Source organism: Furipterus horrens, unplaced genomic scaffold (genome assembly GCF_987537825.1).
Source record: "Furipterus horrens unplaced genomic scaffold, mFurHor1.1.pri manual_scaffold_13, whole genome shotgun sequence".
Taxonomy (NCBI): Eukaryota; Metazoa; Chordata; class Mammalia; order Chiroptera; family Furipteridae; genus Furipterus; species Furipterus horrens.
In genome coordinates, this window is record NW_028327183.1 from 30,153,866 (window position 1) to 30,180,841 (window position 26,976).

The 26,976-nt window shown below is 52.8% G+C and overlaps 2 protein-coding genes across 2 annotated transcripts; one reads left to right on the forward strand and one right to left on the reverse strand.

Moving 5' to 3' along the window:
- The first annotated feature begins 1,262 nt into the window (after window positions 1-1,262).
- Window positions 1,263-7,287, forward strand: LOC149994343 (speedy protein E4-like). Its single transcript, XM_090259028.1, has 7 exons — window positions 1,263-1,371; window positions 3,256-3,468; window positions 4,118-4,176; window positions 4,542-4,627; window positions 6,185-6,356; window positions 6,529-6,603; window positions 7,258-7,287. The coding sequence occupies exons 1-7, from the start codon at window positions 1,263-1,265 to the stop codon at window positions 7,285-7,287; spliced, it is 744 nt and encodes a 247-aa protein (XP_090115154.1).
- Window positions 7,288-7,403: 116 nt separating this feature from the next.
- On the reverse strand, window positions 7,404-26,391 carry LOC149994344 (F-box only protein 31-like). The gene is made up of 9 exons (XM_090259029.1): window positions 26,382-26,391; window positions 22,826-22,889; window positions 18,982-19,083; window positions 16,495-16,663; window positions 15,836-15,910; window positions 11,698-11,807; window positions 9,847-10,000; window positions 7,754-7,809; window positions 7,404-7,509 (listed from the first exon to the last, which is right to left on the reverse strand). Exons 1-9 carry the CDS (start codon window positions 26,389-26,391, stop codon window positions 7,404-7,406), a joined length of 846 nt encoding a protein of 281 aa, XP_090115155.1.
- Between the last annotated feature and the right edge of the window lie 585 nt (window positions 26,392-26,976).

The following is a 26,976-nucleotide window of genomic DNA, read 5'->3' on the forward strand; positions in this document are numbered from 1 at the left end:
CAGCATCCGCTGACCCTGCGGCGTAACGGGTTGGTCGGTACCTTTTCTGCATCTGCCCTCCCCACCTGCACAGGGAACATTCTGTTCTGTCTTCAACTGGAGACCTTTCCACTTAAGTCTTCCTGTGTGGGTGACATTTCATTCATAGGGTACCTGAGCGGTAGTGAAATGTCTGACTCAAGAGTGAAACACAGGCTGAAAACGTGGATATGTAGACGAGAGTTCCTTCCCTGGACTGGAGGGGCAGGCTTTGGGTGCTTCATGGACTCCCTCAAATCGTAGACACCGTCTGAAGCATGTGAGCGCATGTGCGGCTTTCTAGGATTTTAGGTTCTCACAACGTCTCTTGGAATGAAAGCTGCCTGAGGGTTGAGGATGCGTTTCCCCTGCTTCCAAATCCTGAACATCGTTTCCTGAGACATCGAGCGTCGCCAAAACCTGTGCTTGCTGGTGCTGTGCTTGTCGTTTTCCAAAGTGCCTGTACCGCGCTCAACTGATTATTTTAATAAGATCAACTCATTCAATATTGTACAAGGGAAGAGCTGGGAAGAGAGACAGAGAGGAAGACAGGGAGAGAAACCGATGTGTGAGAGAGGCAAAGACCGCTTGCACAGGGCCCCAGACGCCAGACGGGGACCAGCCTGCGACCCAGGCAGGTGCCCTGACCGGGAATCACACGGGTGAAACTGTCGCTTGCAGGATCAATGCTCAGTGCAACGAGCCACGCAGGTCAGCGCACCAAATTCGCCGTTTGAAACTAAATTGTCACTTGGCAGGGCCACGGACCCAGGGACTTTTTTACACTTTTACCCCGCTCTTGAAAGGTCTCAGTATTTCTGCTTTACCTCCCTCTCCCGCCAGGCAACACTCTGAAATGGAAATGGGAGAGAAGACCTGCCAACCCAGTTCAGGCTCAGAATGGAGACAACAGCGCACTGGCTGGGGACGAGGTAAAGAGCGATGCTGACACTGGAGGACAGCTCTGGAGGCTGGTCTGAGCTTGTAGGGTCAGCAGCAGGAGACACTGTTTACCCTGACCGTCAGGAGAAGTAAGTGCATGCGTGGCACTTACATGGATTCTATGTATGGCAGGTACATATGTGTGTTGGAGTCTTTCAAACTGGTGGCCGGGTGGGAATAACCGATGACATCAGAGGCTTCCGAACCTCCTGATTGGGAGGATCCATTCCGTGGCGCTAGGCAGCCCAGGTGGGCAACTACTTCTGTGATCGCCCACATTTACGGAAGGAGAACAAGGAGCCATGGCTGACACTGACTCAAGTGCCAACTGTGACCACCTTGACCCAGAGCCGAGCACCTCAGGGAGCCCGATGGAGCTCAGAGTTACTCGGGGGAACGCAGGACAATCAGGTGAGGAAACGGGGGGCGGCGGGATTTGGCACGGTTGACATTAAGGAGGAAGGGGGCCCTGAGCAGGCTGTGTGTGAAAGAAAGGAGAGATTCAGAGCACCACCGGATTACAGGAGATGACAGGAGCTGGGGACCAGGAGATCCCCATGAAAGGACAGCCTGGGAGGCAAGCAAGGAGGGATAGGAGATGAGTTTCAAAGATGAGAGAAGGGAAGGGAAGAAACAAGGACGGTCCTTTTGTCCCCCTTCAATGGGAGAAATCCTCTCAAACGAGGAAGACCTTTGAGGACACAGAAGAAGAATAACAGCAAGGTGAACATGGGGGGCGGTGGAGGGGCGGAGTATTGGATTCACCAAAGGAGGAAGATGAAAAGATGGCAGGGGAGAAGGCCGGTAGCCTATGAGACAAGAAAGAATGGAGGGGTTGGTTTCTAGGGACGGGGGGAGAGGTGGGGTGGAAACGAGGTCGGGTTTTGGTGACCAATAGCTGAATTTCAAAGGCAAAAAAAGCCTTATATCGTACCCTGGGTTCTTAACTCAGGCGCCTGTGTGGAATCCACCACCGCTGCTCGGACAACCGCAGCAAAGCGGAAGAGGGGGCGAGCAGAGAGGCGGGGGGCACAAGAGGAGACCGTCCCCGCGCCTAACAACACCTGGCTCGTAGAGGACGGGGACGGTCTCAAAATGACATTCAAAAGAACGCGCGTGGCAACGGTGCAGAGAGAACACCACGAGGCCGTTGCCAGGCTGCACAGTAAGCAGATACCTTGGAGGGCACCCTCCTAGCCTACTCTTAAGAAACCACTTGGAATAACTATACTTTTCCAACAGAAAAGAACTCCCTGCTAGTTGGTGCGCTCCCTTTCCCAGGAGGGCTCCCTATCGATTCTCACCGGGGACACTTAGAAGTGACACAGGATTAGGTTAGACTTGAGAAGGGTTTGCACTGGGAATGACGTGGCCTGTGAGTATTGTACCCTTGGAGACTTCTTAGCTCTCACTGGCCTTTTGAATCTAAAGTCCTTCACGTGTGTAAGGGGAGAGAAGGAGGCCACCTTCACGCCCTGATGTGACTGTCGACAGAGAAACGACGGAGTGGCGTCAGCAGGGGTGCCATCATGCGCGATGGGGGAGCAGCACTGATTCGCTAAGATCTGAGTCACGCAGATATGCTGCTGCCACCCTACGTGTGGCTCGGTCCCCCGGGGCTGGGTGGGTGAGGGTGGTGCCACCCTTGCTTCCTTTCCCAGGGAAGGATCCCCTGCAGCCCTGTGTTCTGGGCAGCCTCACCCCTGGCCCTCACGGTGCCCCCTGGTGCTAAGAGTGACTCGGGTGAAGGCAGGACCATCATGAGAGGAAACAGGGGGATGAGGGGTACGACAGGGTTGCCATTACGGAGGAAGGGGTACCTGAGTAGGGTGGGTGGGAAAGAGAGGAGGGGTTCAGAGCGTCACAACGTGGAGGAGACTTCGGGAGCTGTGGACCGGAATATCCGCATGAAAGGACGGCCTGGGAGGCAAGCAAGGAGCTTAGGAGTTGAGATTCAAAATGAGAGACAGGAAGGGAAGAAACCATGACAGTTCTTTCGTTCCCGCCCAATGGGAGAACCTACCTCAAACAGGGAAGATTTTTGAGGACACAGACAGAGAAAACAGCAAGGTCAACTTGGGGGTGGGCTGGGCGGAGACAGGGACACCGCCAAAGCAGGAAGATGAAAAGACGGCCGGGGACAAGGCCAGTAGTCTATGAGACTGGAGAGAAGGGAGGGGTCGGTTTGTAGGGGGTGGGGGCGTCAGTGGGGTGGAGAGGGGGCCAGGTTTCGGTGACCAGTAGCTCAATTCCAAAGGCAAAAGCCTTACATTGTGCCCTGGGTTCTTTACTCAGGCCCCTCTGTGGATTCCAACCGCCCTGCTCAGACCACCACGGCAAAGAGGAAGAGGGGGCGAGCAGCGAGGCGGGAGGCACAGGAGGAGACCGTCCCCGCGCCTAACAACACCTGGCTCGTGGAGGACCGGGACGGTCTCAAAATGACCCTGAAAAGGAAGCGCGGTACAACGGTCCAGAGAGAACACCAGGAGGCCTTTGCCAGGCTTCTCAGTAAGCAGATACCCTGGAGAGCCCCCTCCTAGCCTACTCTTAAGTCACAACTTTGAACAACTATACTTTTCCAACAGAAAAGAACTCCCTGCTGGTTGGTGGGCTCTCCTTCCTAGGTGGGCTCCCTATCGAGTCTCAGTGGGGACCCTTAGATTAGGCTAGACTTGAGGAGGGTTTGCACTGGGAATCACGTGGCCTGTGAGTATTGCACCCTCGGAGACTTCTTGGCTCTCACTGGCCGTTTGAATCTAAATACCTTCACGTGTGTAAGGGGAGAGAAGGAGGCCAACTTCACGCCCTGATGTGACTGTCAACAGACAAAGGACGGAATGGCTCTGGCATGAATGAGCAGGGGTGCATTCATGCGTGATGGGGGAGCAGCACTGAGTCGCTAAGATCTCAGTCACGCAGATAAGCTGCTGCCACCCTACGTGTCGCTCGGTCCCCCGGGACTGGGTGGGTGAGGGTGGTGACACCCCTGCTTCCTTTCCCAGGGAACGATCTCCTCTATCCCTCTTCCTGGCAGCCTCACCCTTCGCCCCGCTCCTCAACCTTCCCCCAGAGCGGCACGCTTCCCCTCTTGAGCCCGGTACGCTCCCACGGAAACTCCGTTGCTGTCATCAGGCTCACACTTGCCCTCTCTTCACAGAGGACCCTGTCATCAAACGTTTCCTTGAGTGGGACGCGCAGCTGAGAATCTCAGATAAGGTGAGAGGGGTTCCTGCTCCACCATCGACCCTCGGATCAGGCGGCAGTTTCCTGAGCCCACAGTTCCCCCTCCAACCTGCCTTCGGGGACCTAGGCGTTTCTCGCAGTGCGGACGGCAACCCTGCCTCTGCCCCGGCTCTTCTGGGACCTGAGCCCAAGGCTTGTCCCTCTTCTCTCAGCTCTTGGGGACTCCCCTTCGCTCCAGCTTCTCAGAGACCCTCCCGATGCCGGCCGGCCCAAACACAGAGCATCTCTGACACCCTAAGCGCCTGCCATGCCGGGAGCATCAGCCTTTCCCTTGTCCCGCTCTTCTTCCTCTTTCACAATGTGAGTCCTCGTGTGTGTCTTCCTCCTCTTCCCACCAGTACCTGCTCTCAATGGCCCTGGCCTATTTGAGCCGCGCCGTCCTGTTCTCCTGGCAGTACCGGCGCATCCACTTCTTCCTGGCCCTGTGAGTACCGTGCTGAACCCCATCAGTCACTTTCATCCTCTGGGGAGCGCGGGGACACGAGTGGGTCTCCGACCTCTCACCTGCTTTCCACCCCATTTCTACCGTGTACACTGGGGATGAACTTGATAGGACTGGACTACAGCGTGTCTTACACTGTTCTTAGGAAGACCCAACAACACCAAGGTCCGTTACAAGACTGAAGAAACCACAAGAAAACATCAGGTCCTCACAAACATTTCACACCACCCTTCCCCTGAGTAAACAGGCTTGAGACGAACCGTTCCTAAGTCTTCTCCCCCACATCCCGCCACACCTCTCGACGACACCACATGTCACGGTCCTTCTCCTCAGTGCAGGCCCCCGTCACATACCACAGATCGATTGTGAATACTCGCCCCGGGTCCCGGGCCGGCCGGTTCGGCTGTTTCGAGTGCCGTGCGGTCCACCGAAGTGTTGCGGGTTCGGTCGCGGTCAGGGCTCCTGAAGGAGGCGACCGATCCGGGTTTCTCGCTCACGTCAATGTCTCTCCCTCTCTCTGAATCAATGCACATCTCCTCGGGGGAGGAGAACAAACAGTAAGACCCAGGGCTCTTCCTTACCAATCTCCCGGAATGGACTTCGAAACACAGCTCTAACCACTTCCCCACCCCCCCACCCAACAAGTCCACTGGCTCATGTTGTTCTCAACCGAGGCCAGAGTTCTCGCTGTGAAATCAGCTCTCTCTGCACCCTCCATCAAACCCGGTGACCACCCGGACACTCCCTTCTTCGTTTCGCTGCTCTTCCCAACACCCTTCCCTGACTGTATATTGTGCTTTCGGTCGCGGTATTTTTACACGCATGTAACTGAAAGACACAATCTCCTCTGAAACTAACTCAAACGCCAAAATCGTCGGACCTCCTCACTTCTGCACCCCGGTAGCAAAGGAAAAGCATTGCTAATTTAAATAAACAAACAAACAAAAAGCACATATATATCAACGGGTTCTTAAAACACTCGGCACCCTCCTCTTCCTGTCGCACAATCTGTATGACATTGAGTCTCTGAGGGCATCAGTTTTGCACTTGACGAGGACACAAAGCGTTCGGTCATTCGTCCTATGAAACCTTACAAAGTGCACCTCCAGGGCCAGGGAGTGTGAGGATGGGAGCATTCAGAAGGGCCCCTGAGGGAATGCGCCGAGGAACCCAGTCCTGCCTCAGTCACTTGGTAGGAAACCGTGAGGACTGAGATGGGCCAGTCGGCTCCTGCCCGCAGGAGCTGTCCAGGGGCTCACACGACAGGGAGACGGGTGTGCGCACGCACGGCAGGGTCAACGAAGGGGGTGGGCTTCCCCACTCAGTTCACTGTATCTGCATCGTCAAGGTAGGAGAGGGGCCCTTCAGCTGCCTGCTCAGCAGGGGCTTCTTGTGCCTGGGAGGCGCTCTGCGACCCTGCATGGGGCTCCTGCGGGTCCTGTGTGAAGGCCGTCCTGCCTGCGTCCTCTCTGGGAAGCTGACTGCAGGCAGGGCCCCTCTCCGTCTGCTCTCAGCTGACACCCTGATGGCCTTCCTCAGCTACCTCGCCATTGACATGGAAGAGGGCCGCTGCGCCCCTAAAGAGGCCATCTTTTTCTTCCTCTACGGGAACAACAACCGCGCCTGGCGTCCCATGTTCCAGAAGCAGCGGTTTGAATTCTTCCGCTCCATGGGCTACAGGGCATGGGTCACCAAGGAGGAGTGTGAAGAGGTAGTTGGGCGGCGGGGCTCTGGTGGAGGGCGGTGCCGGGCTGCAGAGGGAAGGGGTCCTGGGCCTCACAGCTGGGACTGGGGGGTGAGAGAGACGGGGGGGCCGGACATGGGGAGGGTCGTGGGTCCACATGGAGAGCCCTCACCTTTTCAGGGACTCTTTGTCTTTCCAGATCCAGGCCTTCGATCCCCAGCTCTGGGTGTGGCGGCGAGACCGTGCCCTCCTTTCTCAGACCCCGAAGGCTAAGGTAGGTGTGAACGGAGGGAGGGCTGTGTCCCCACGGGTGCAGACGGAATCATCTGTGGACCCTGGAGGAAACCCGACACATTTAACTGCACCGCCCATGATCGTCGACCCCATCCCTCTCCGTCACCCTGCCACACGTCTGAAGCACACCCACCAGGCACACAGCCAGGCATGTGCCGGAACTCCTTTAGCTTTACCTTGTCCCAAAAGCACTTCCCCTGCCCCACCATTCTAAACGATAGCTTTGCGGAATAGAGTTCTTTATGAAACAGGGCATGAAACGCACTCCTGGGTGTGGCAGGGCCACTCCCCGCTCCCGGCTCCACTCTCTTTCTCTTGTCTTCAAACTTTCCGCTGCTGTGGCAGGAAGGCGACAGCCTGGAGAGCAGGAAGGCCGCCTGCCCCTGGCCTGCGCTGGCCTGACTGGGACATCCTTCGAGCACACTGTCCTCGGCACCAGGTTGGTGTCTCAGACCCCAGGCTGGGGAGAAACCACGGGAACCAGCCCCTCTGGGCCAGCACTGCCCATCCCTGGCCTTGGTTCAGAATGCACCGACCCTCTGCTGGGCAGAGCTGGGATTCTTCCCATCTGAGAAGTGGGCGGCCTCTTGGGAGCCTATCTCATTTCACCGGCCTTCTCCCAACATCCCCTAAGGGGCGCCACGCCACTACCACTTCTCGGTGAGGTGGCTCACGCAGTCCTCGGTGCATTGGACGGTCTCTTTGACATTCTCTCACAGCAGAGTCTCCGGCTCGGTGCAGCAGGCATTCCTCCGGGTGCTTCTCAGTCACATTCGCGGTTCATTCACTGAGGCTGCTTTCACCCGCGGCAGCAGCTCGGCTCACGTTCTCCAGCATGCTCTTTCCAAAGGATGGTTTTCCTCCAATGATGTCTTGTCTCCGGTCCCTGAACAGCCACCAGACAGCCTCCTCTTCTCAGGAAACCAGACACGTTGTTTCCCAGAGGAGAGGCAAGGCCTGCAGGGAGTGGCCTCGAGCTCACTGTGCTCCCTGGGAGCTGGCCTGGCTCTGTGGGAAGGGAGGCGGACAGGTTGCCACACTCCTGGGGCCTGGGTCTCCACCCTGCACTCGCATGAGTGGCCACCCCACCTGGGGAGCACTTGTGAGCCTGCAGGGTACCTGGCACCTACTGAGAGCTCAAGCTGAAGATGAGGCAGACACGGAAGCCATTGTCCGCGCGCTCACACTAAAAAGCCTTCAAAGGCAAGAAGCTGATGAGCATGTCTCGAGCTACTACTGTGACCAGGGTCCTGAGGCCTCGCTTGGGTCCCATGGTGCTGTCATGTGAGCCAGCAGGGAGGGCGGGTCAAGAGCAGCAGCCACAGGGCTGTGGTTTCGCTGCCCGGTGTGTTAGCGGCTCAGCGCACACGGCTGGGTATCTGTTTATTTCATTAAAATAAAGTTTTCTTTTTATTAACCTTGGGGAGAGAATGAGTGATATCAACGTGGATCGTTGTTCCACCTATTTATGTATTCACCGGCTGCTTCTTGGATGCGCCCTGATGGGGGATCGGACCCACAACTTAGGCACACAGGAACGCCACTCTAAGCAACTGAGCCTCTCAGCCAGGGCACGCACATGGCCGTTCACAGTTAAAATCAAGGGTACAAATATCAAAATTCAGAACCTCAAGTGCAGTGACCACATTTCATGTGCTCAATAGCCACATGTGCCTTTTGGCTCCTCTACTGAAAGGTACTGATCTAGAATATGCCACTGTAGAAAGTTTGCCCGGATGGAGCTGTATTACACGGTACTTGCTCAGTAAATAGTAAGGAACAGAGAAGGGATAAAGAGAGTAGCAGGAAAAAAGAGAAGAGGGGGGTAGATGTTTCTTTGTGCTACCAGACTTGAGACCGAGGTGCCACGGATCACGGGAACAACTTTCCCAAAACCCCTTCACAACTGTTTGGAACACATTCTGCCCAGAAGGTCTCAGAGGTCAGGGCGTTACCTGGAGACAGCAGTCCGCAGCCACAGCAGACAGCAGGTAAAGTCGAGGCCAAGCTGGGCCATGGAGCAGCAGCTTCCAGTCCTGGCCTCTGAAGAAGTGCCAGACCAAAGACTTGCAGACAGCGCCCTCTTGTGGCTCCTCGCGCCAGCTTCAAGAAAACACACACAGGCAGGGAATGCTGCGGCTCAGGTCTCATAAACTACACAGCACCCTGATGGGTGGGGTCACTGCAGCAAAGCTGCCACTGCATTAAAGACAGGTGGCTGTCAATGCCCTGGGGCACATCTGGACCGATTTCTGAACGATGGGACCAAACCCTCCCCCATACCTGGAACAAAATCACCACTGCCGCCACTGAGGCCCAAGCGCCACGTTCTCCACAGCACCTCCCCTGCCACGTTGTCTGCCGTAGCCTCTGAGGGGGTCTCCCTTGTCCACTCGCACCTTGCATCCCAGGCCATCGATTCGGCCATAACGCCTTTTCCCAAACACAAGTGTGACGCACTTGTGATCTTCTAAAAACCCCCCACTGTCTCGCCCCAGCTCCATCTTCTATCGCCGTCCCCTCCCAAGCATGAGTCTCCTACGTGGCTTGCACACCCCGCACTGTCACCTGGCGGCCTCCACACGGTGTGCCTCTGCCCAGACATTCTGTTCTCACCCTTCACTGGTAGGATAATGAGACTCATCTTCAAGTCTCAGCTCAGATGGCCCTGCCCCTCGGAACATTCCCTCACCCTCAACACCCAGTCAGCGTGCCTTATCTTATCCATGGTTCCTCATCCCAGAGCCTGAGGCAAGGGCCGAGGACCAGGGTTTTAGTGGGAGTAATCCAGGCGGGCTGGTAAGGGAGGGCGGAAGTGAGACAGGGAAGGAAAGGAGCCAGGATAAAGGACATTTCCGGAGGGGGACTTTGGAGGGGGACATTTCCTGGCGCCACCGCAGGGATCTCCAATGTCACAGCCCTTGGGGTCACCCGGGGAGCCTGTGGAAGCCTTACCCAGCCCGCCACCCATTACGTGAGAATCCGCAGGGTGGAGCAAGGGCATCAGTGTTTTCTCTGTGTGGGAAAGACGAACTGAGACCCAGCTTGGGTGCGTCTGGGTCAGGCCTGAGGACCTGGATTCCCAAACACATCCTGGGGAAGCGGTCCTCTAGTCTGGGCCCTACCAAGGAGCCAGGGTGCCTGCCGCCCAAGTTGTGCAGCTCCAAGGCCCGCCTGACAAATCCACGCAGGGCTGAACCCGCCCGGTGGCCCGAGGACTTACCGTGATCTTCGTGGCCCTGGCATGCTTCCCATGGAAGCTGAGCACGACACTCTCCGGGCCGTGGCTGCCGTAGGTGCCTTTGAAGAGGCCCGGCCTGATGAGGTCCTCCCGGTGGCTGGGCGGGAGGTAGATGCGGCGGCAGGTCAGGCGGTTGCTGCGGGGAGGGTGACGGGAGAGCGTGGCAGAGCCGCACGGGGCTGCAGCGGTGCAGAGCCCGCACCTCCCCGCCCCACCGCGGGGCCCAGGCCGTGTGGCTGACCTAGGATGCCACATCCGTGGGGAGCAGGGCCACCCCATGTTCCCGAGCCATGCTCACCCCACCCACAGGTGCACAGCACCCTCACACCTTCTCTGATTCCAATGAGGCTTAACCCTTTGAGCGCCATGCGTCACTGTTAAAGTTTGTAGGAGAAATGCCATGTTATTTTGCTCAGAAATGCAGTTGATGGAAAATGTCTATAAAAGCATTATTCATGGGCTGAAAATTTCACGACATGTAGTAAATACCCCCTTCTTTTGTAAGCCGTGTCCTTTGACACAATTTAGCAAAAAGTTTACTGCATTAAAATTATTTTGTGACGACAATTATTTTAGAAAAAAAATAAATTCTTTCCTTCAATATGGCTTTTGAAGTATAATATGTACCATAAGATAAAATCTATGAGTATAATTTGAAAAAACACAGAGCAACATGGATAACAAGCAAGAACTGTGCCAAATATTACATAAATTTGGGGGGAAAAAAGAAAATTTCATAGCGTACAAGAGAAAGGGACACAAGCAGCATTCACACTAGAGACCTCTATCAATAGATATCAACAGAGAAAAACAGTTTAGAAACAGAATGCTAATTCTATACCGTGAAGCAGTGAAAATGTCCATTAGCAAAAGCTTCCTTATCACGCACGCTGCACAGTATCAACGATTATTGCAAAGATAAATGAAATTAAAAGGACCATTTGAAATGTAAGTAAAAATTAGCCCTGGCTGCTGTGGCTCAGTGGACTGAGCATCGGCCTGCGAACCAAGAGCCGCTGGTTCGATTCCCAGTCAGGGCACATGCCTGGGTTGCACGTCAGGTCCCCAGTTGGGGGCGCGAGTGAGAGGCAACCACACAGTGATGTTTCCCTCCCTCTCTTTCTCCTTTCCCCTCTCTCTCTCAAAATAAAATAAACAAATAAATACATCATTTTAAAAGACAAAATAAAATAAAATGTAAGTAAAAATTATATCAGAATTAATGTCAGAATTGGAACAAACATAAAAGTTCGAAATCTCGATCAACATGAGCAAAAGTTATATCAATACATAACCTGAACTACAACAAAAGAGAACAAAACATAAAATATGAATTCTTCCATTGTTATTTACATTCGTAGCCGTCGAAAACAGAGTTGCTGGGAGCGACGGCACTTTTGGGAAAATTTTCAGCGTCGCTCACAGCGACGTTGGCACTCAAACGGTTAACAGGGGCTCCCGTGTCCCTGCCAGGGGCGCTGCAGTGGAGCACTCAGTGACCGGAAGGGAATGCCACTCCTGCTCTGGCACTCTGGGACAACAATCCAAGACTGCACGGGGAACATGGCAAAGGAGCTAAACAGGGGCTGGAGGGACCGGCTCCAGGGACAGAGAGGTGGGACAGCAGGCCTTCCAGGACGGACGTGCGAAAACAACCCCAAGGATTAGGCGCACACACCAGGGCTGCTGGAGCATCCGGATGCAGACGGTGACGATAAATAAGACGGAAGACATATGGGGGACAAGTGAGGAGGTGGGCATGGGCACCGTGCTCACAGCAGCCAGAGAGGGTGGCACTGAGCTCATGCTCCCACAGAGCGGGGCTGCACTCACCCGTACTGACTGGCGCAGACGAACGTCACCAGGACGAGCTCCCGCATGTGCTCGTGGAAAATGTCCTCCAGCGTCCGCCCCCATTCTTCCCTCAGCCGCGTTCGGAACTCCTTCCAAGAGAATTCAGCTCATGACAACCACCATGACACAGGGGCCCGGGGAGGCTGCTCACTGTAATACTGAGTGGACAAAGCAGCATTTTTGTAGTTCTGGGTGATGCTCTGGGCACACCTATGATGAAGGAACCCACCCGGGTGGACAAATGAAGACGGGGCCGGACAGGAGCATAGCACTCTGCCATGTGTTTGGTGTCCCAGCACCTGGCCTCCCTTCCTGTGGAAGCATGCCACCACTGAAAAATGAGGGGCTCTGGCTCCTGCCTTCCCAGAGCACACGAGCCCACACCTCAGGGGAAGCAGCAGGAACATGGGGTCCCTTCGGGTGAGGCTGGGGCCACAGTCCGTACCCACAGCTCCAGGGAACAGCCGCATGAACCTCACGTCGAGCCCAGCCAGGAAACGGGAGGCTGAGCTCGCTTGACACTGCACAAGCCTCTGAGCCTAGTTCTCGGGCCTCTGCGAGAGCAGGGCACACAACAGGACTCGGTCACTAAACCCTGTGCTGGCTGACTTAGCCAGAGTTGCTTTCTGTAGCTGCTGCTCAGCACCATGATGGGTACAGCTGGAGTCAGGAGACTGCGGGTGGGTTTTCCTTTCTCAAACGTGACTTCACACTTATGGTGTAGGTTCAGTAAGTATATGCACAAAAAGAGAGCTTTTATAAACACCGAGTCCCCAAAAAGTCCCCAAAACTCACTCATTCATTGTGGAATCGAACACTGGGAAGGATATTTAGCGCTTAATTGCTTGATTCTGCACATTTAACCTAATCCAGAGAATGGAGTTTCTAACTCAAAATAGTGTTTCTAATGATTAGCTAGAATTAGCTCTATAAACAGAAGCAAAAGCAACTTGCCAAAACAACAAAAGAGCTACAATCCGTCAACCGCTTTACTACGTTACTGCCCAAAGTCCGGCAAAGAACAAAAATTGCTACGGTGGCTGAACAAAACTACTGCTATAACTACAAAGTCAATATAGAAAATCAACTGAATGTTTATATACTAGCAGCACTAAGCTATCAAATAAAAATTTTGAACCCAATTTACAATAACCAAAAATAAAACAAACCACAGGACTTGGGAATAAATATTACAAAATATATTCAAGCCCTCCACTCTGAAAACCCCAACACCGCAGAGAGAATCCTAAAGAGGCCTCATACTAGTCAGAGGTCTCTACAGACTGGAACACTCAGCATCAAGTCTGCAACTCTCGACAAACTGACCTAAAGGTTCCATGTCAATCATCATCCCACCGAGCTAGCTTTTCTGGAGAAACCAACAAGCTCATTCTGAAACTCATAGGGAAATGAAAAGAACCTAAACATCCTACGCAGTCTTGCCAAAGAACAAAGCCCAAGGAACAACACTAGTTCGTGTTATGACTTACTACAGAGCTACAGTAATCAAGACGGTGGCATGACCATAAGAACTAACAAATATATTAATAGAACTAAACGGAGAGCTTGGCATCAGACCCACATTTATGTGGTCAGCTGGTTTTCGACAAAGCTGATAGAGCTACCTGGTGGGGAAAGAAAAGTCGTTTCCACAAATGGTACCCCAACAACTAGACATGCGTACGAAGAAGATCCACAATCCCCACCTCACACCATACGCATAAAATCGTTCAAGCTGGGTCACAGACCTAAACAGAATGTGAAGCTACCAAACTTCAGTGAGAGAGACGAAGAACGAGACAGCAAGAGAGAGACAGAGAGGGAGAGAGACTGATTCTCTGTCACTGGAAGACAGGCAAAGGTTTTTAGAACACAGAAACCAATAACCAGAGAACGGTTTTAAAATTATTTCACCAAAGTCAAAACCTTTCACTGAAAAGGCTCAACTCCCGGAGGAAAGGCCCTTCAAAATAAATCAAATAGATAAATAACAGGTAAAAATGGAAGCAAGTGAATGTAATAAACAAGGATTTCAATGTTGCCATGGTGAATAACCAGACTCGACCTAAATGCCGAAGCGCAGACAGCTTGCCAACAGTCACAGTCTTATTTACTTTGCAGGAAAAGGTCAAAGTCATTATACCAACCAGACCCAATTACTCAGAACCAAGAACTTCCAAATACGTATGCTTACTACAGAATAATCTTAGAAGGTGTAGATGCATACGAAAAAACACAGGGGCCCAGAACATATGAGACATATCTGGGGCCGACTCAACCATGTGCTAGCATTGTACAACACTGTCTTAATCTGCACAAAAGGCCTAGGAGATGAGTGCTAACGTTTTCCTTGTTCTACAGAGGCTTGGGACTTATAAAAGCAGAGAAAGCTTTCCAAAGTCACCCAGCTAGTGAGTGACAGAATCAGAGCTAACTCAACAGTCCACGTGCTAAATGGTCTTGCCTCCACCAAGGCCAATACCAGAGCCAATCGGAGCATGGGAGGTAGGGCTTACCTGCCCTGGTGGGCTGTACACAAGGACCATGAAACCGACAACGTGCAACAAGAATCTGGAACACCTTCAAGGCCTTTGACCCTTTGATCTGCATGATCCGAAATCCACATAAGGTTTTTCATGGACTTCAGACAGTGGCATGGCAGGAACAACACTTGGCATCCTCCTGGTGTGGTATCCTAGTCAACTCTCAGGAGTCAGTTGGGGTCCACAGGTAACCACATGGTCTTAGTTTACAGAAAAGGACTGAGGCGCCCATAGGTTACGTCACTCCAGCACGTGGTCAAGAGGATAACAGAAGAAATGCGAACGGTTAAGCACAAACCCCATGTCTACCCGCAGCAGCATGCTTACATCCCATTACATCATACCGAGATGACGGGATGCTGTGTTGAATTAAGACTCGGTCTTGGGAACGGTTCTGAGGAGACCGGGAGATAGCTCTGGAGTAACAGCAGTTACGTGAGAAATGCCGAAGCACAGAGGGAGGCTGGGAGATGGGCGTGGAGAGGGCTCCCCGGTGGGGCTGTGCCCGCGCCTTTCCCTCCAGAGTCTGCTGGCTTTGTGTTGGAGGATAAGGCATCGTTTTAGTAACTGGGTGATTGCTTCCCCAACTCTGCTCTTCCCTGCAGCTCCCAGGTGTCTGGAAGCCTCGCGTAGGGGACCTGGACAGGTAGGAGCAGGGCAGTAAGGTGGTGGCGGGGCCTTGGCCATCATCCGTGAAGACAAACCAGGCAGCGCCTGCGCTAGGGAGACACAGCCTGGGCAGCCCGAGAGCCACACCGCTGCTCACCAGACAGCCTGGACTTGGCCTTCAAAGGTGCACAGAGCTGGCAGAAATCCTGGACCTAGAGTTCGCATGCAAGCAGGTCGGAGAGTTGGGAAGCCCTGTGGATGCAGTTTATGACTCCACAAGGCTGGCTTCTTGTACCGATGAAGGGTCTAGCCCACGTGAAGGGTTGGGCGGGACCACTCACTGGTTCCTTCGTGAGCAGGATGCTAAAGGGACTCGAAAAATGGCTGAGAAATGCACACCCAACAAATGCAAAGAAGCTGTCATGAGGCTTCTGTGTTTGAAAAGTTCAAGTTCTTCTTAAGAAATGGCAATATTTTGCAATGGCAGAATGACACAGATCCTCAGAACACTACAACTCATAAAGATAAGGGACAATTACTCGTGCAAACAAAAGGAAGCACAAGGAAACTCCTGGTGGGACTGACACGCAGGTTTACCCACTGTGCGGCCGGGGCTGAAAATCTCAATCTCCGGGTCCACCTGTGGGAACAATAGCCCCTCGTCTCCCTGCAACTCACCTCCAACAAGAAACCTACACGGCACACAAACACTCTTGACAAAGGGGTGAAGGAGAACGACCCGGTGAAAACTCTTTCCTTTCCGTCATATGCCCTGAGGGTTGGCAGGAAAACAAAATCCTATGCCTGTGCACACACATCTAGGTGAGGTCACTCAGACACACTCTCTGTGCCAGCCACGTGAGGATCAACCGCAGGAGAGGGCCCTCTTGTTGGCGGCACGCTGAGGACGTCCAGCCACGCAACCTCATGTCTGGTCCCTGTGCACAGAAGGGGTACGGGCTCACCTCTTGCCTCCCACCAGACATCCGGTGGTGGTCCGTCTGGTTGCACTTGGTGGAGAACTCGTCCTTCCTCACAATCTTGAGCATTCACGACACAGGAGCGAGGGGAACAAATCACTCATGGCATCTCCACCAGACAATAAGCCCCTCTGGCTGGGTGCACCCCGCTCATCGACAGAAGCCCAGCATCCCTACAAATTGTGACCAGTCCAGAGAGAGGAGCTCGGCACCACCCTGACCGTGCACCTCCTTCTCAGAGGAGCAGTGCATCCAGGAGACAGGTGCTTACATGTTTCCAAGGCGATTCTTAGAGCAGGAAAAAGGCGCTATCATTTAGTAGCCTCAGGAGTATGGAAAAAACAACAGTGAGGAATGGTGTGGTGGGAAAGAACAAATGCTTTTAACTGGATGCAGAACCAGTGGAGAGGTCCAACTAGTGACTCTTTGGGGAGTGACATACAGCACCACAGCATAAACAACACACAGAAGTAGTGGGGGTAGAGCCCCGTTTCCTCCCATTTCTCCTGCTCTGTACGGACATGGGCTTGTAGCTACAGACACCGCTGCAAACTCGCTGGCACCAAGACCGGGAAGACAGAGGAGGCCTGGCCCCTCGCCCGCACACGGCTGCCGTACCTAAGGGAGCCCGAGCACACACTCACCTGGATGTGGCCGTTGTGCGGCCCGCTGTGGCCATACACGCACTCCACCGTGTGGGTCGATTTCCTCTCCATCAGGTCAATTCTAAACCAGGGCTTGAATCGCATGGGGTCATCCACATGAGGGCCATGGGGAGGCAGGTACATCCAACCGATAATGAACGAGCCGTCCCACCTGTAGGAAGGACAAGGGCGCACGTCCACAGGAGGGTTACCTGAGGCACCAAGGCAGAGGTTCCTCACCCGCAGCTCTTCACAGTGACCACCCACGTCTGCATGCTCCAGGCCCACGGAGCACCTCAGGGCCAACACACATCAAGATACCCCTGATCTATCACAATGGGACAAGCATGGCCCTGCCCATCAAGTGCTTGTTCATGACAGAGTCGTTATCTAATGAAAAACAACGTGAGCCCTGGCTACTGTGGCTCAGTGGATTGAGTGCCCGACTGCAAACCAAAGGGTCACCGGTTCCATTCGCAGTCAGGGCATAGGCCTGGGTTGGGGGACAGGTCCCCAGGTGGGAGCGTGTGAAAGGCAACCACACATTGATGTTTCTCTCCCTCTCCTTCTCCCTCCCTTCCCTTCTCTCTAAAAATAAATAAATATTTCTAAAAGTCAATGAGACTATACTTAATAACAGTGTATTTGATCACTGAAATTTACTGAGAAGACAACTTCAACGTGAGATGATGGATACGTTAACTACCGGTAGCTAGATGGTGGGACCATGCAGTGTGCCTTAGAAATCTTACATTTTTGTCAATTATATCTCAATACAGCTGAAAAATGAACTCTTTAAATGCAAAAAAAGCAGTTAGACCTGAATCCAAGAAAGCCTTTTAGAAAGGGGAGGTAGCTAAACGACACGAGGAAGAAGCGGAATAATCTCCTAAGTGATGCCCAATAAATAGGGCAACTGACCTGAGAAAAAAACGGGGTGCTGATTTCAACAGGACATCACGAGCAAAACACACAACGACAGCGTGCGGGCCTGCTTTGGGTCCCGATTGGAACGAACCAGCTGTCAAAGGCAGTTTTGAGACTATCGGGGAACCTTACATATGCACAGGGTCTCAGGTAATGTCAAGGGATTACCGCTACTTTTGCAAGATGTGATAAGAACGTGGTGCATATGTAGGGAAATACCCACATTTGTAGAGATCCACATTGAAGGATGAACACATGAAGCAACACAGGCCTGGGATTTGCTTGAAACCTCCTAAGAACAGAACGGCAAGGGGCAGAGACAGAGGCCACAAACTTGGCGCACTACCAGTAACTGCTGAATCCCGGTGGCAGGCATTGGCAGTTCATGCTACCATTCCCGCTATTCTTGTGTGTTTAAACCAGTGACAGATAGAAAGGGACAGAACTCAGACCAAAGGACACGCAGTCCCCACACACACGCTAAGCACAAATGCACCCACATTCTCAGTGCAGGGACACAGACAGCCCGGTCGGGAGGACCCCGTAGTCGCTCCTGCCTGCCCAGGAAGAGCCCAGATCTACAGCTTCTAGCTCTAGCCACGGGAGGAGAGAACTTACTCACTCCTGTGGCTGCCTGTCTGAGACGAGAGCCAGTTGCTGTTATTCAGTCATGGCATCCATTTCCCCTGCTTTGAGAAGCTTCTTTTTATTCATTTTTATGACTCACTGCCAGGATGAAAAACAATTCTCACCCACAGCCCCCACCCACCCCACGACTAAAAAGAAAAACATACGCCCACGCTGGGAGCTGTTGGGTTGTCCCTGAGAAAATGCTTTAATAGCAAGGCTTTTGCCCAGTGATATCAAACGTAACATATGTAAAGTGTGCTTCTTAACGAACGCTCCCACCAAAGAATATAAAGCCATACTTATCCCCGTGCAAACCCCACTCGGTGAGCAACCAGAGTCCCCAGGTGGCCCGTCTGGACCACGCTCGGAAGAGCCACACTGAGGCTGTCCGGGGCCGCTGAGAGGCAGACCCACCACTGTTACATGGCGAGCAGCCGGTCTCCCGGACTGGGCTTCTGGCCTGAGCCAGCGAGAAGGGAAGCAGGGGCAGAACACCAGCGCTCCCCGGGGCACCCGACTGTTTCCACTGGGACATCAGCTACAGCAACACCTGGGCCCAGGCGCCTGCCCGGAGCTGCCAAAGTATTAACCGCACATGCCTGGCCCTAGCGTTTCTGTTCAGGAGGCCCTGTTCAGGGCACATGCACACCTCACGGTGGGGGAGAAGCTGCTCTACAGAGAACCACCTAGGGCCGCGAAAAATAACTGATGAGAGGTTCCTTGTGATTGCTCCAATGACATATAGCAAGCAGCTGACTTGCCCCTTGGGTAGAAAAGGCACTAAGTTCCATCCACATGGGGCAGCAGTCCTGACTTCACAAGAAACCACACATGAAGAGAAAAGAAAAGAAAAGAAAAGAAAAGAAAAGAAAAGAAAAGAAAAGAAAAGAAAAGAAAAGAAAAGAATTCACACGCGAGGCTCTCGGACTCACCACCACATTCAGCAGTCCTCCACAGGGCCCGATATCCGGCTGCCACAACCCCGAGATGTGTCTGTATCGGTGGAGCACTACAGGAAGAGACAAAGCGGGTCTTCATTTTAGAGCCAGCCAGTCTTCACTTGACAGTGCATCAGGGGACAGGGCAGGAGCGGGAAGACAGGACTATGAAGAAATTACAAAGGCTTGTAACAGCCTTGCACACAAGGAATTCAGCAAAGCTTACCTACAAAAGTTCCTAAAGAATTCTAAGAATGAAAACGTCTTTGAAAAGCATAGTAAAACAGACAACGGAGTCCTTTGGAAACCCAGCCTCAGTGTGAGCAGCTCCAATGACAGGGAACTGCTGTCTTGCAAGACATGGACTGAGCTGAGCGCCTTTGTGAAATGACGAGCCTCGCGTCCGTTTACACAGCTGAGGGGGCACAGGAGTCCTTAAGAGGTGGCGGCAGAACCCACAATGTCATGGGACTGTACACTAAGAATTAAGTTGGGTCTTCTCTCTTTTTTTAAAAACATCGCACTTCCCCACCTGATTTCAAAAGCAAGGCAACCATATTCACTGAAGACGACTGGAGAGAAGGAAACCCAGTGCCAACCTGAAATCTCACTAGAGAGAGGACCAGCTGCAGTAAACCTTTTGGAAAATGTCCTTCACTTCAGTTTTCCTCTGCCTTTGCACACGTACTTGTTCGGTGAATAGCTGACTGAATTAATGGGCAACCAACTCACGTAAAGCCCTGACTGCCAGGCGTAGGGTCTGGGGTCTCTGTGCAGGCACTGTGTGGTAGGTAACGTCATGTACCAACTGGACTGGACCACAGGGTGCCTAGACTCTTGGTCAAACATGATTGCACATGCGCCTGGGAAGGTGCTTCTGGCTGAGGTTAACACTTAAACCGGCGGACTGAGTAAAGCCGACCGCTCTCCCCACTGGGGTGGGCCTCGTCCAGTCAGGTGGAGACCTGAGTGCAAGGCTGATCTCCCACCAGTAAGAGGGAACCCCTCCTGTCTGGCTGCAAGAGCTGAGACATGGCTTCTCTAACTACAACAAGATAATAACCCTCCTGTGAATGAGGGGGGATTTCCTCCTCCTGCCTGACAGCCTTGAGGTGCACACTGGCTGAAAGTGGCCTGTCCAGCCTCACTGTATACCAAACTCCTTCTATCTACTAGAGCAATTTGGAGCACTGCCAGGATTCTAGGTTAGAACCTCAAAGCCAGAGCCCTACAGGTCGTTATTTTCAAGTTCAAAATGCACTTCAACAGTCACCATCAATTTGCACACAGGGACACGTGGTAGGTATGTCATAAGGACAGCACATCGCCCCATGATGCTTCCACCTTCTTACACACACAGATTAGTAAGATAACACATGGCCTGATATGGAGAAAAAGAAACACAAGTGATACTGCAAAAGCCACTAATCGGAGGCCACAAAGCTCCTGACAGTCCCAATCTGCAGCCTCAGGTGATGCTGACTTGCTTCTCTCTAGGACAGCGTCGTGCACTCGGTCAAGACTGTGGATCCTTTCTGGTCCAGCAGAACATGGCCTAGAGGCTTTGAGAAGACCAGGGGGACAAACGGGCCCTCAGTAGCTCCAGGAACGGAGTGAACGGAGGAGGAGGAAACAGTGCAAGGTCCCAGGCACCTCGCAAACCAATCGTCACAGCGCTTCTCTGGAACGTCTGGGTAACAACAGAGAAGAAATTCCAAGCTGCACTGCATCAGAACATTTTAGGAGCACTGGGATACTGGGGCGTAGAGAGGTTTGAAATTAGGGTTGAAATGACTGTTTTTTCCCTCAAATATTTTATTTATTTATTTTTAGAGAGAGGGGAAGGGAGGGAGAAAGAGAGGGAGAGAAACACCCATCTGTGCTTGCCTCTCATGCACGCCCGATGGGGACCTGCCTCGCAACCCAGGCCTGTGCCCTCACTGGAAATTGAACGGGCCACCCTCTGGTCCACAGGCCAGCGCTCAATCCACTGAGCCGTGCCAGCCATGGCTCTCTTTTCACACATTATATATTTTTTCCTCATACTCATGGAGGCAAGAGACCACTCAGTTTAAATATGTCCACAGAGAAATGCAGCCAATGCTTACCCACATCGTATTTTCATTATGTTTTCTGGATCTTCCTAATTTCCTACAACACAATGACTACTCCATTTTTATAACTACACCCAAAGCGTAGAGAGGACAGCAATCTCCAGTTAGAACGGTGCCTTCTAAGCTGTTGGCTATCAGCAGCTGGGGGACATCATAACACGTGGCTAAAGTCCAGAGGCCCTGGAAGGCGTGGTGAAAAGTCTGGACTCACGATACATTCTTACAAGCTACAGAAAACGTCCGACCACAACACACGCCCAACACAACTCTAGGCACTTCCTAGCTCCCAGCCCCCGAGCCTCCCTCCCACACGTGGGTCACAATTCCATTCTCGGTCTTGGCTATCAGTTCCAGAGACACTGTTGTTCTAGAAGAATCCCGTGGCAAATGTATGACATAATGACCCTCTAAGTGCTTGTCCACTGCATTTAAAAGCCCGTGCCAGGCTGTTCCCGTCAGCACAGCCATGGCGATTGATCGACAACTCTCATTAAGAAGTGCTACGTCATGTTCTCTGCCACGGGCCTGGAGAAGGCACCGTGGCTCACTGACTGCCAAGCAGAGCGAGAGCGGGGCCGTCTAAGACAGAATGTTCTAGAGAGGCTGCTTCCAACAGGTTTTGGAGGAGAACACAATTCATGCCTTCAGATTTGGCCCACCTCACCCCCTTGTGGCCCGGCTCCTCCTGACCGTTTATACACACTCCTGACGAGCCCCCTCGCCACTGGTCTTCACTCAGGCAGCTCAGCTCTGGGCCCGACGACACAAGCACTGTGGGCTGTGCACAGCGCTCAGACACTGCCCCCAGCACGCCCACCAGTCCTGGCGTCTCCACACTGACTCCTGGGGGGTTCCCCGCAATAAGTAAAATGGGACAAGCGAGCTCGTCAGCCGCACGTCCAGAGCCTGGCAGGGCTTAGGAGAAACGCCACAGATGACTCTATTCCTTGTGTTCCGAGTAGGTTTTATTAGAAACCGTGCCCTTATAAGACTCAGAAGTGGGTCTCGTCCACACAGGCGATGCCGACACAGGGCCCACTCAGCGGGGCTGAGGTCATAAGCAGCAGCGGGTCCCTGCAAGCAGATATTTTTAACATCTTTCTTGACAACTGAAATTCACACTCTGCATCTCAGCTCAACCTAATAAAAACTGGAGCTAGCCTTAATCACCATGGAATATGGCTTAGGAAAAGTTCCAGAGCCCAAGTAATGTCCATCAAGAGGAATCCGGTTCTAAATAATTAACTCTTTCTACGGCGTTTTGTCTCACGTGCATATGGGTACAGGTACGCAATTTCTTCAGATTCACATATGCTGTCTAAACGCAAGTGACTACTGAAGCCTAGGACAAACCACTTACACTACCTTTTGGAATACAAGGGCTTTAGGGCTTCGACTCTGTTCTCTCCGCTCGGCCTTAATAAATAATAGGTGCTAAGGTATGCATCAGAGCGATCGTGCTGGTACTACCCCAAAACAAAAGAGATGCTGCAGAAACCTGGCCCAGCCCACCGCTCAGGTACGACGCTGGTTACGGCCAACACACAGGGAAGAGAGCGGAAAGGTGAAAAGACAGCACAAGCCAAGGGCAGCTGGCTCTTAGGACCAAAGCGTCCGCGTGCCGTGAGTCAGAGGTCCCTCCCCATGCAGCTTCTCACCATGCTGCCCTGCCAAAGCCAAAGCAGCAGGAGGTACATACGGCAGGTGTACGCATCTCTGTACCTCATGTGCTCGTAACCGGGAGGAATTTTCACGAAACGTCCTGACCTCACGCGAGGGTTTATACCTGAACAGACACAGCAGGGAAAGGGCTAAGGATGGTTCCACTTTCACGATGGTATAAATAGTTTTCATATGACTCAACACCCTTTCCCTCTCTGCCATCGCACTCAATCCCTGGTACCTTGGGAGGCAAGCACTTGTCAAAAATGAGAGGCCTGGCTGGAAAGAAAATGTGCTAGATCTTCATTTTAATCAACAGATTCACACCAGAAACTCATGAGGGAGGGCAATCTTGGGACACTCTCTTCCTGTCCCTGTCATGGATCCATGGAGCTCACAGCAGAGGGCGCAGCCTGTGGGCATTTAGAGTGGCTCTTTTGGGAACCCTTGTGCCCCGACTAAGATATCCAGCTTGTATAATGTATGCCTAGTGTTTTCCTCTGCTTGTGCTCGTTCTGCTGTTGAGTATGGAGGATGTCTGCCAGCTCCTAACTCAGACCCTTCGCTTCTGAATCAAGGCTGGCTCACGCTCCCACCTATGCCAGGGAATAAGGGTGAGTTGCCTTCAAAAGCAAACTCACAAAAATATGCTCCTGCATTGTGAAACCTGCTTTCGTTGGGGGCAGATTAAACACTTTAGGATACCAAATGAAGATAATATAAATTATTCTCTGAATTTCCCAACCGTTTTCAAGGGGTCAAGAATAACCAGTCAAAAGAAACCTCCAGATAGCCTCCTTTGTCTGCCCACATCCCCGCACGCACGTGTGTGTGTTCACCTCGTCATGGCCCTTGTCCCCAATCTGTTGCTCACATCCTGACCTACCCCTGACCACACCAGTTCCTGCTCCCCAGAAGTCCCTACCCACCTACGGAGAAGATTGTTCTTTGACGTGACTGTGTCTGTCCCACAGGTTGGACCTGAGCCAGAATGGAGGCTCATTTCTGCAAACACTTCTCAGAGACTGGATGATCAGAAATGATCTTCATTTAGATTTAAATCGGCATCCTCCATAGTCTCCTGCTGTGTACTGGTTCCCAGAACAGGTGCTTGTCCCACCCGGGCCAAACATGTAATTACCTATACCTGGCTGCACTCATGTACTAGTACCTGTGACTTTCACCCCTCTTTCCTATGTCATTCTTTCGTGCTTGCCAAGTGGTGTGGGGATCCATTTCATTCTTCAGCTGCCCCAGACATACCTCATTTGTAAGTTTGGCCAGCCTCTGCTTCAGTCTGCTCCCTGCTCTCCCTTACAGAGGTAGATTTTCCTATCTCACGGCTTTTCCCTGGGTCTGCGTGCACAAACACCAGCTACCTGCCCGACCCCCCTACACCCACAGCCAAGACGTGCTCTGCAGGGGCCTTATTGACCACGTATGCTGTCCTCTGGGGGTCACAGCCTGTAATGCCCGGGACACGTGAGCACCTGCCTCCCTCTACGATGCTATTTGGAGTGCTCGCACTCTTTTTGCCTTTTTGAAGATTTTATTTATTTACTTTCAGAGGGAGGGGAAGGAGGGAGACAGGGATGTGAGAGAGAAACATTGATTGGTTGCCTCTCACATGCCCCCAACTGGGGACCTGGCCTGCAACACACGCATGTGCTCTGTCTGGGAATTGCACTGGCGACCCTTCAGTTTGCAAGCCGATGTTCAATCCATTGAGCCACACCGGCCACGGATGACAACCATCTCCATGCTGCTCTAAGATGACATCATCAAATAGCCTCACAACACTCAAAAAGCAGTTATCAAAGAGAAGAACTGGTCATATTACTCATAAAAGCCAGCTGGTCATCCCTAAGAGTCACGCAACTTTTCTTGAGTGTGTGTACACAGGGACTGGTGTAGCGAGCTTTGTTCTAACTCTAAAGAGATTTAACACACTGAGCTATGGACAAATAACAGAGGAACTGAGGGTACAGCCAGGACCACGCGGGCTCCCACAGGATAAAGGCGGGGAGGGCACCGGCGGAGCACCAGCTTCCTGCCCCTGAAATTCTGGGCTTTAGAGGAATCACAGAAGCGTTGTTCTCGCCCATGAGAAGAGAGGACAGCAAGGGTTACATTTCCAGGAGAGATGACCACTCGAGCCTCCCCAACTCACTTCCTCTGGAGGGACACACGTCTCCTGGGTTGGTGAGATGTGAAGCAGGGGCAAGACAAGAAACTAAAGTCTGGACGTGCACAAGGCAGGAGGATCGGAAGATCCTGAGCAGATCGGCCTTGCGGTGGGACCCGCAGTCAGGGGGGACAGCAGAGCAGGAGGCAGCAGCCAGCATGAGAATCATTCTGAGGGCAAGGGTGAAGCCCAAGGACCACAGGAGCAGGGGGAGGGGATGCTAGGAGCTGGAAGAACTGCAGAGGAAATGTGGCAGGGCAGACGGGTCCCGACAACAGCCTGAGGTTCCCTGAGGCAGACAGGAGGGGGCAAGAGCTTGGAGCACACAGCTGAGCCACCCAGAATGGCGCATGGACGTGGAAGGCCCATGAAGAACTTACAGTCGTTTGACAGGAAATCGCCCCAAATGTCACCAAATCCCAACCCAGAAACACTAGCCAATACAGCACTCCAAAATGGCCATGTGATCACAGCGTGGAGAGTCTCTGGTGCGATGCGGAGGCAACAAGACAATGAAATCGGCCCAGCTATAGGGACTGAACGTATCTCCCTACAGAGTCAGCTGCTCTGCAGGAATGCCACGCTCTACCTGTGCTGGTGGCGCAGCCACGTGAAGGAGGGGCACCTCACAAGGGGAGTCTCAGAGGAACAGACCCACGGAAATGACTGAATACATAAAGGCACCAACTAGCCCCCAGACCGGGAAGAAAGCCGGAGTGCTTCAGCGCCCAGTCACCAGCCTGGCCCACAGCGAAGCCCCACCGCCCTGCCTGCCTACTTCTCCGTCCCCAACCACACATGTTTCCATGGAGGAGCACGGCCCTCAGTTCCTGGGGGAGGTACTTGGTAAGAGGACATCACCTGCTCCGCTTTCAATTGACAACAGGGTAGGAAGCGCTAAAGCAAGTAATAACCACAATCTTCCGAGACGGGCTTAAGGGGAACGATGGTCCTTTTCAGAGAGGTGAACAGGTCAACTTCGGGCCCAAGAGAACGGGGTCGCCACGACTTTCTTACTCTGTTCTTTCATCCCCAGTCCTGGGTGCTAATGATGCACGCCACACCCAACAAGGGGGTGAGTGAGCAGGCTGCTCCCTGTGACCCCGCTGCTCCTGGGCGACATCAGCCTTAACAGGAGCCTTCGCAGCCCCCTCCAAAGGGGCACAGAGGAAAGGCTGGCTGGGGAGGCATTTGGGGCTCGGGACATCACGGAGCGTTGCTCACGACTCTACAAAGTAACAGAGCAAAAGACAGAAATGGCGGGCTGGGGGACTGGGAGGCTGGGAGAGGGGCAACACATGGGAGAAAACTGAAGGAAAGACCACCACAGGGCTGGAGCAGGATGCTGGGCTGGAGTGGGGAGCGGGCCCACAGGCAGCCCCGTTAGCTGAGGGCCTCAGCGGGAGGCTCACGGATGCATTTCTCACTTACTATCCGCCATCCGCGCATCCAGTCAGGCTGTCGGCCCAGAAACCAAAAGAACGGACCCCTGCAAGCACCCCAGAGCTTCTTCCTAGGGCAGACAAGTTTCTCACATCTAAAGCAGTGGATACCTAATATCCTCTGACGGGATGAAAAGTAAGGGTACAGACACGGCTAGAAAAGCGAGAAGAGAGCCAGCCACCCACCCAGTTTGGGCACTGTGACTACCAGTGCTGGCTTTAAAACATCAATCATAACATTAAGATTAAGGTGTCTAAAAATTACACTGAATTTGGGGACAAATTACTTCATTATCCATCGTTGATGCTCATGCTGTCTGGACTTAGAACAAAGTTAATCATGGATCATATTAGTTTAGGCTTTGCAAAGATGTCTTGACAAGACAGACCAATGATCTCCAGCTTCTACAACTTTTCACAAAAACCACGCTCTGGAAAAAGAAACATTTGCTAAGCAACACAGCAAAGAAATCAGAACGAAAAGGAAACAAACTGCTAGAAGGCAGAGAATTTGCTTCCTCTGTCTGGTTTCTTTCACTTCACGTAACCCCCTCGAGGCCTCTATCCCCACTGTCCCAGATGGC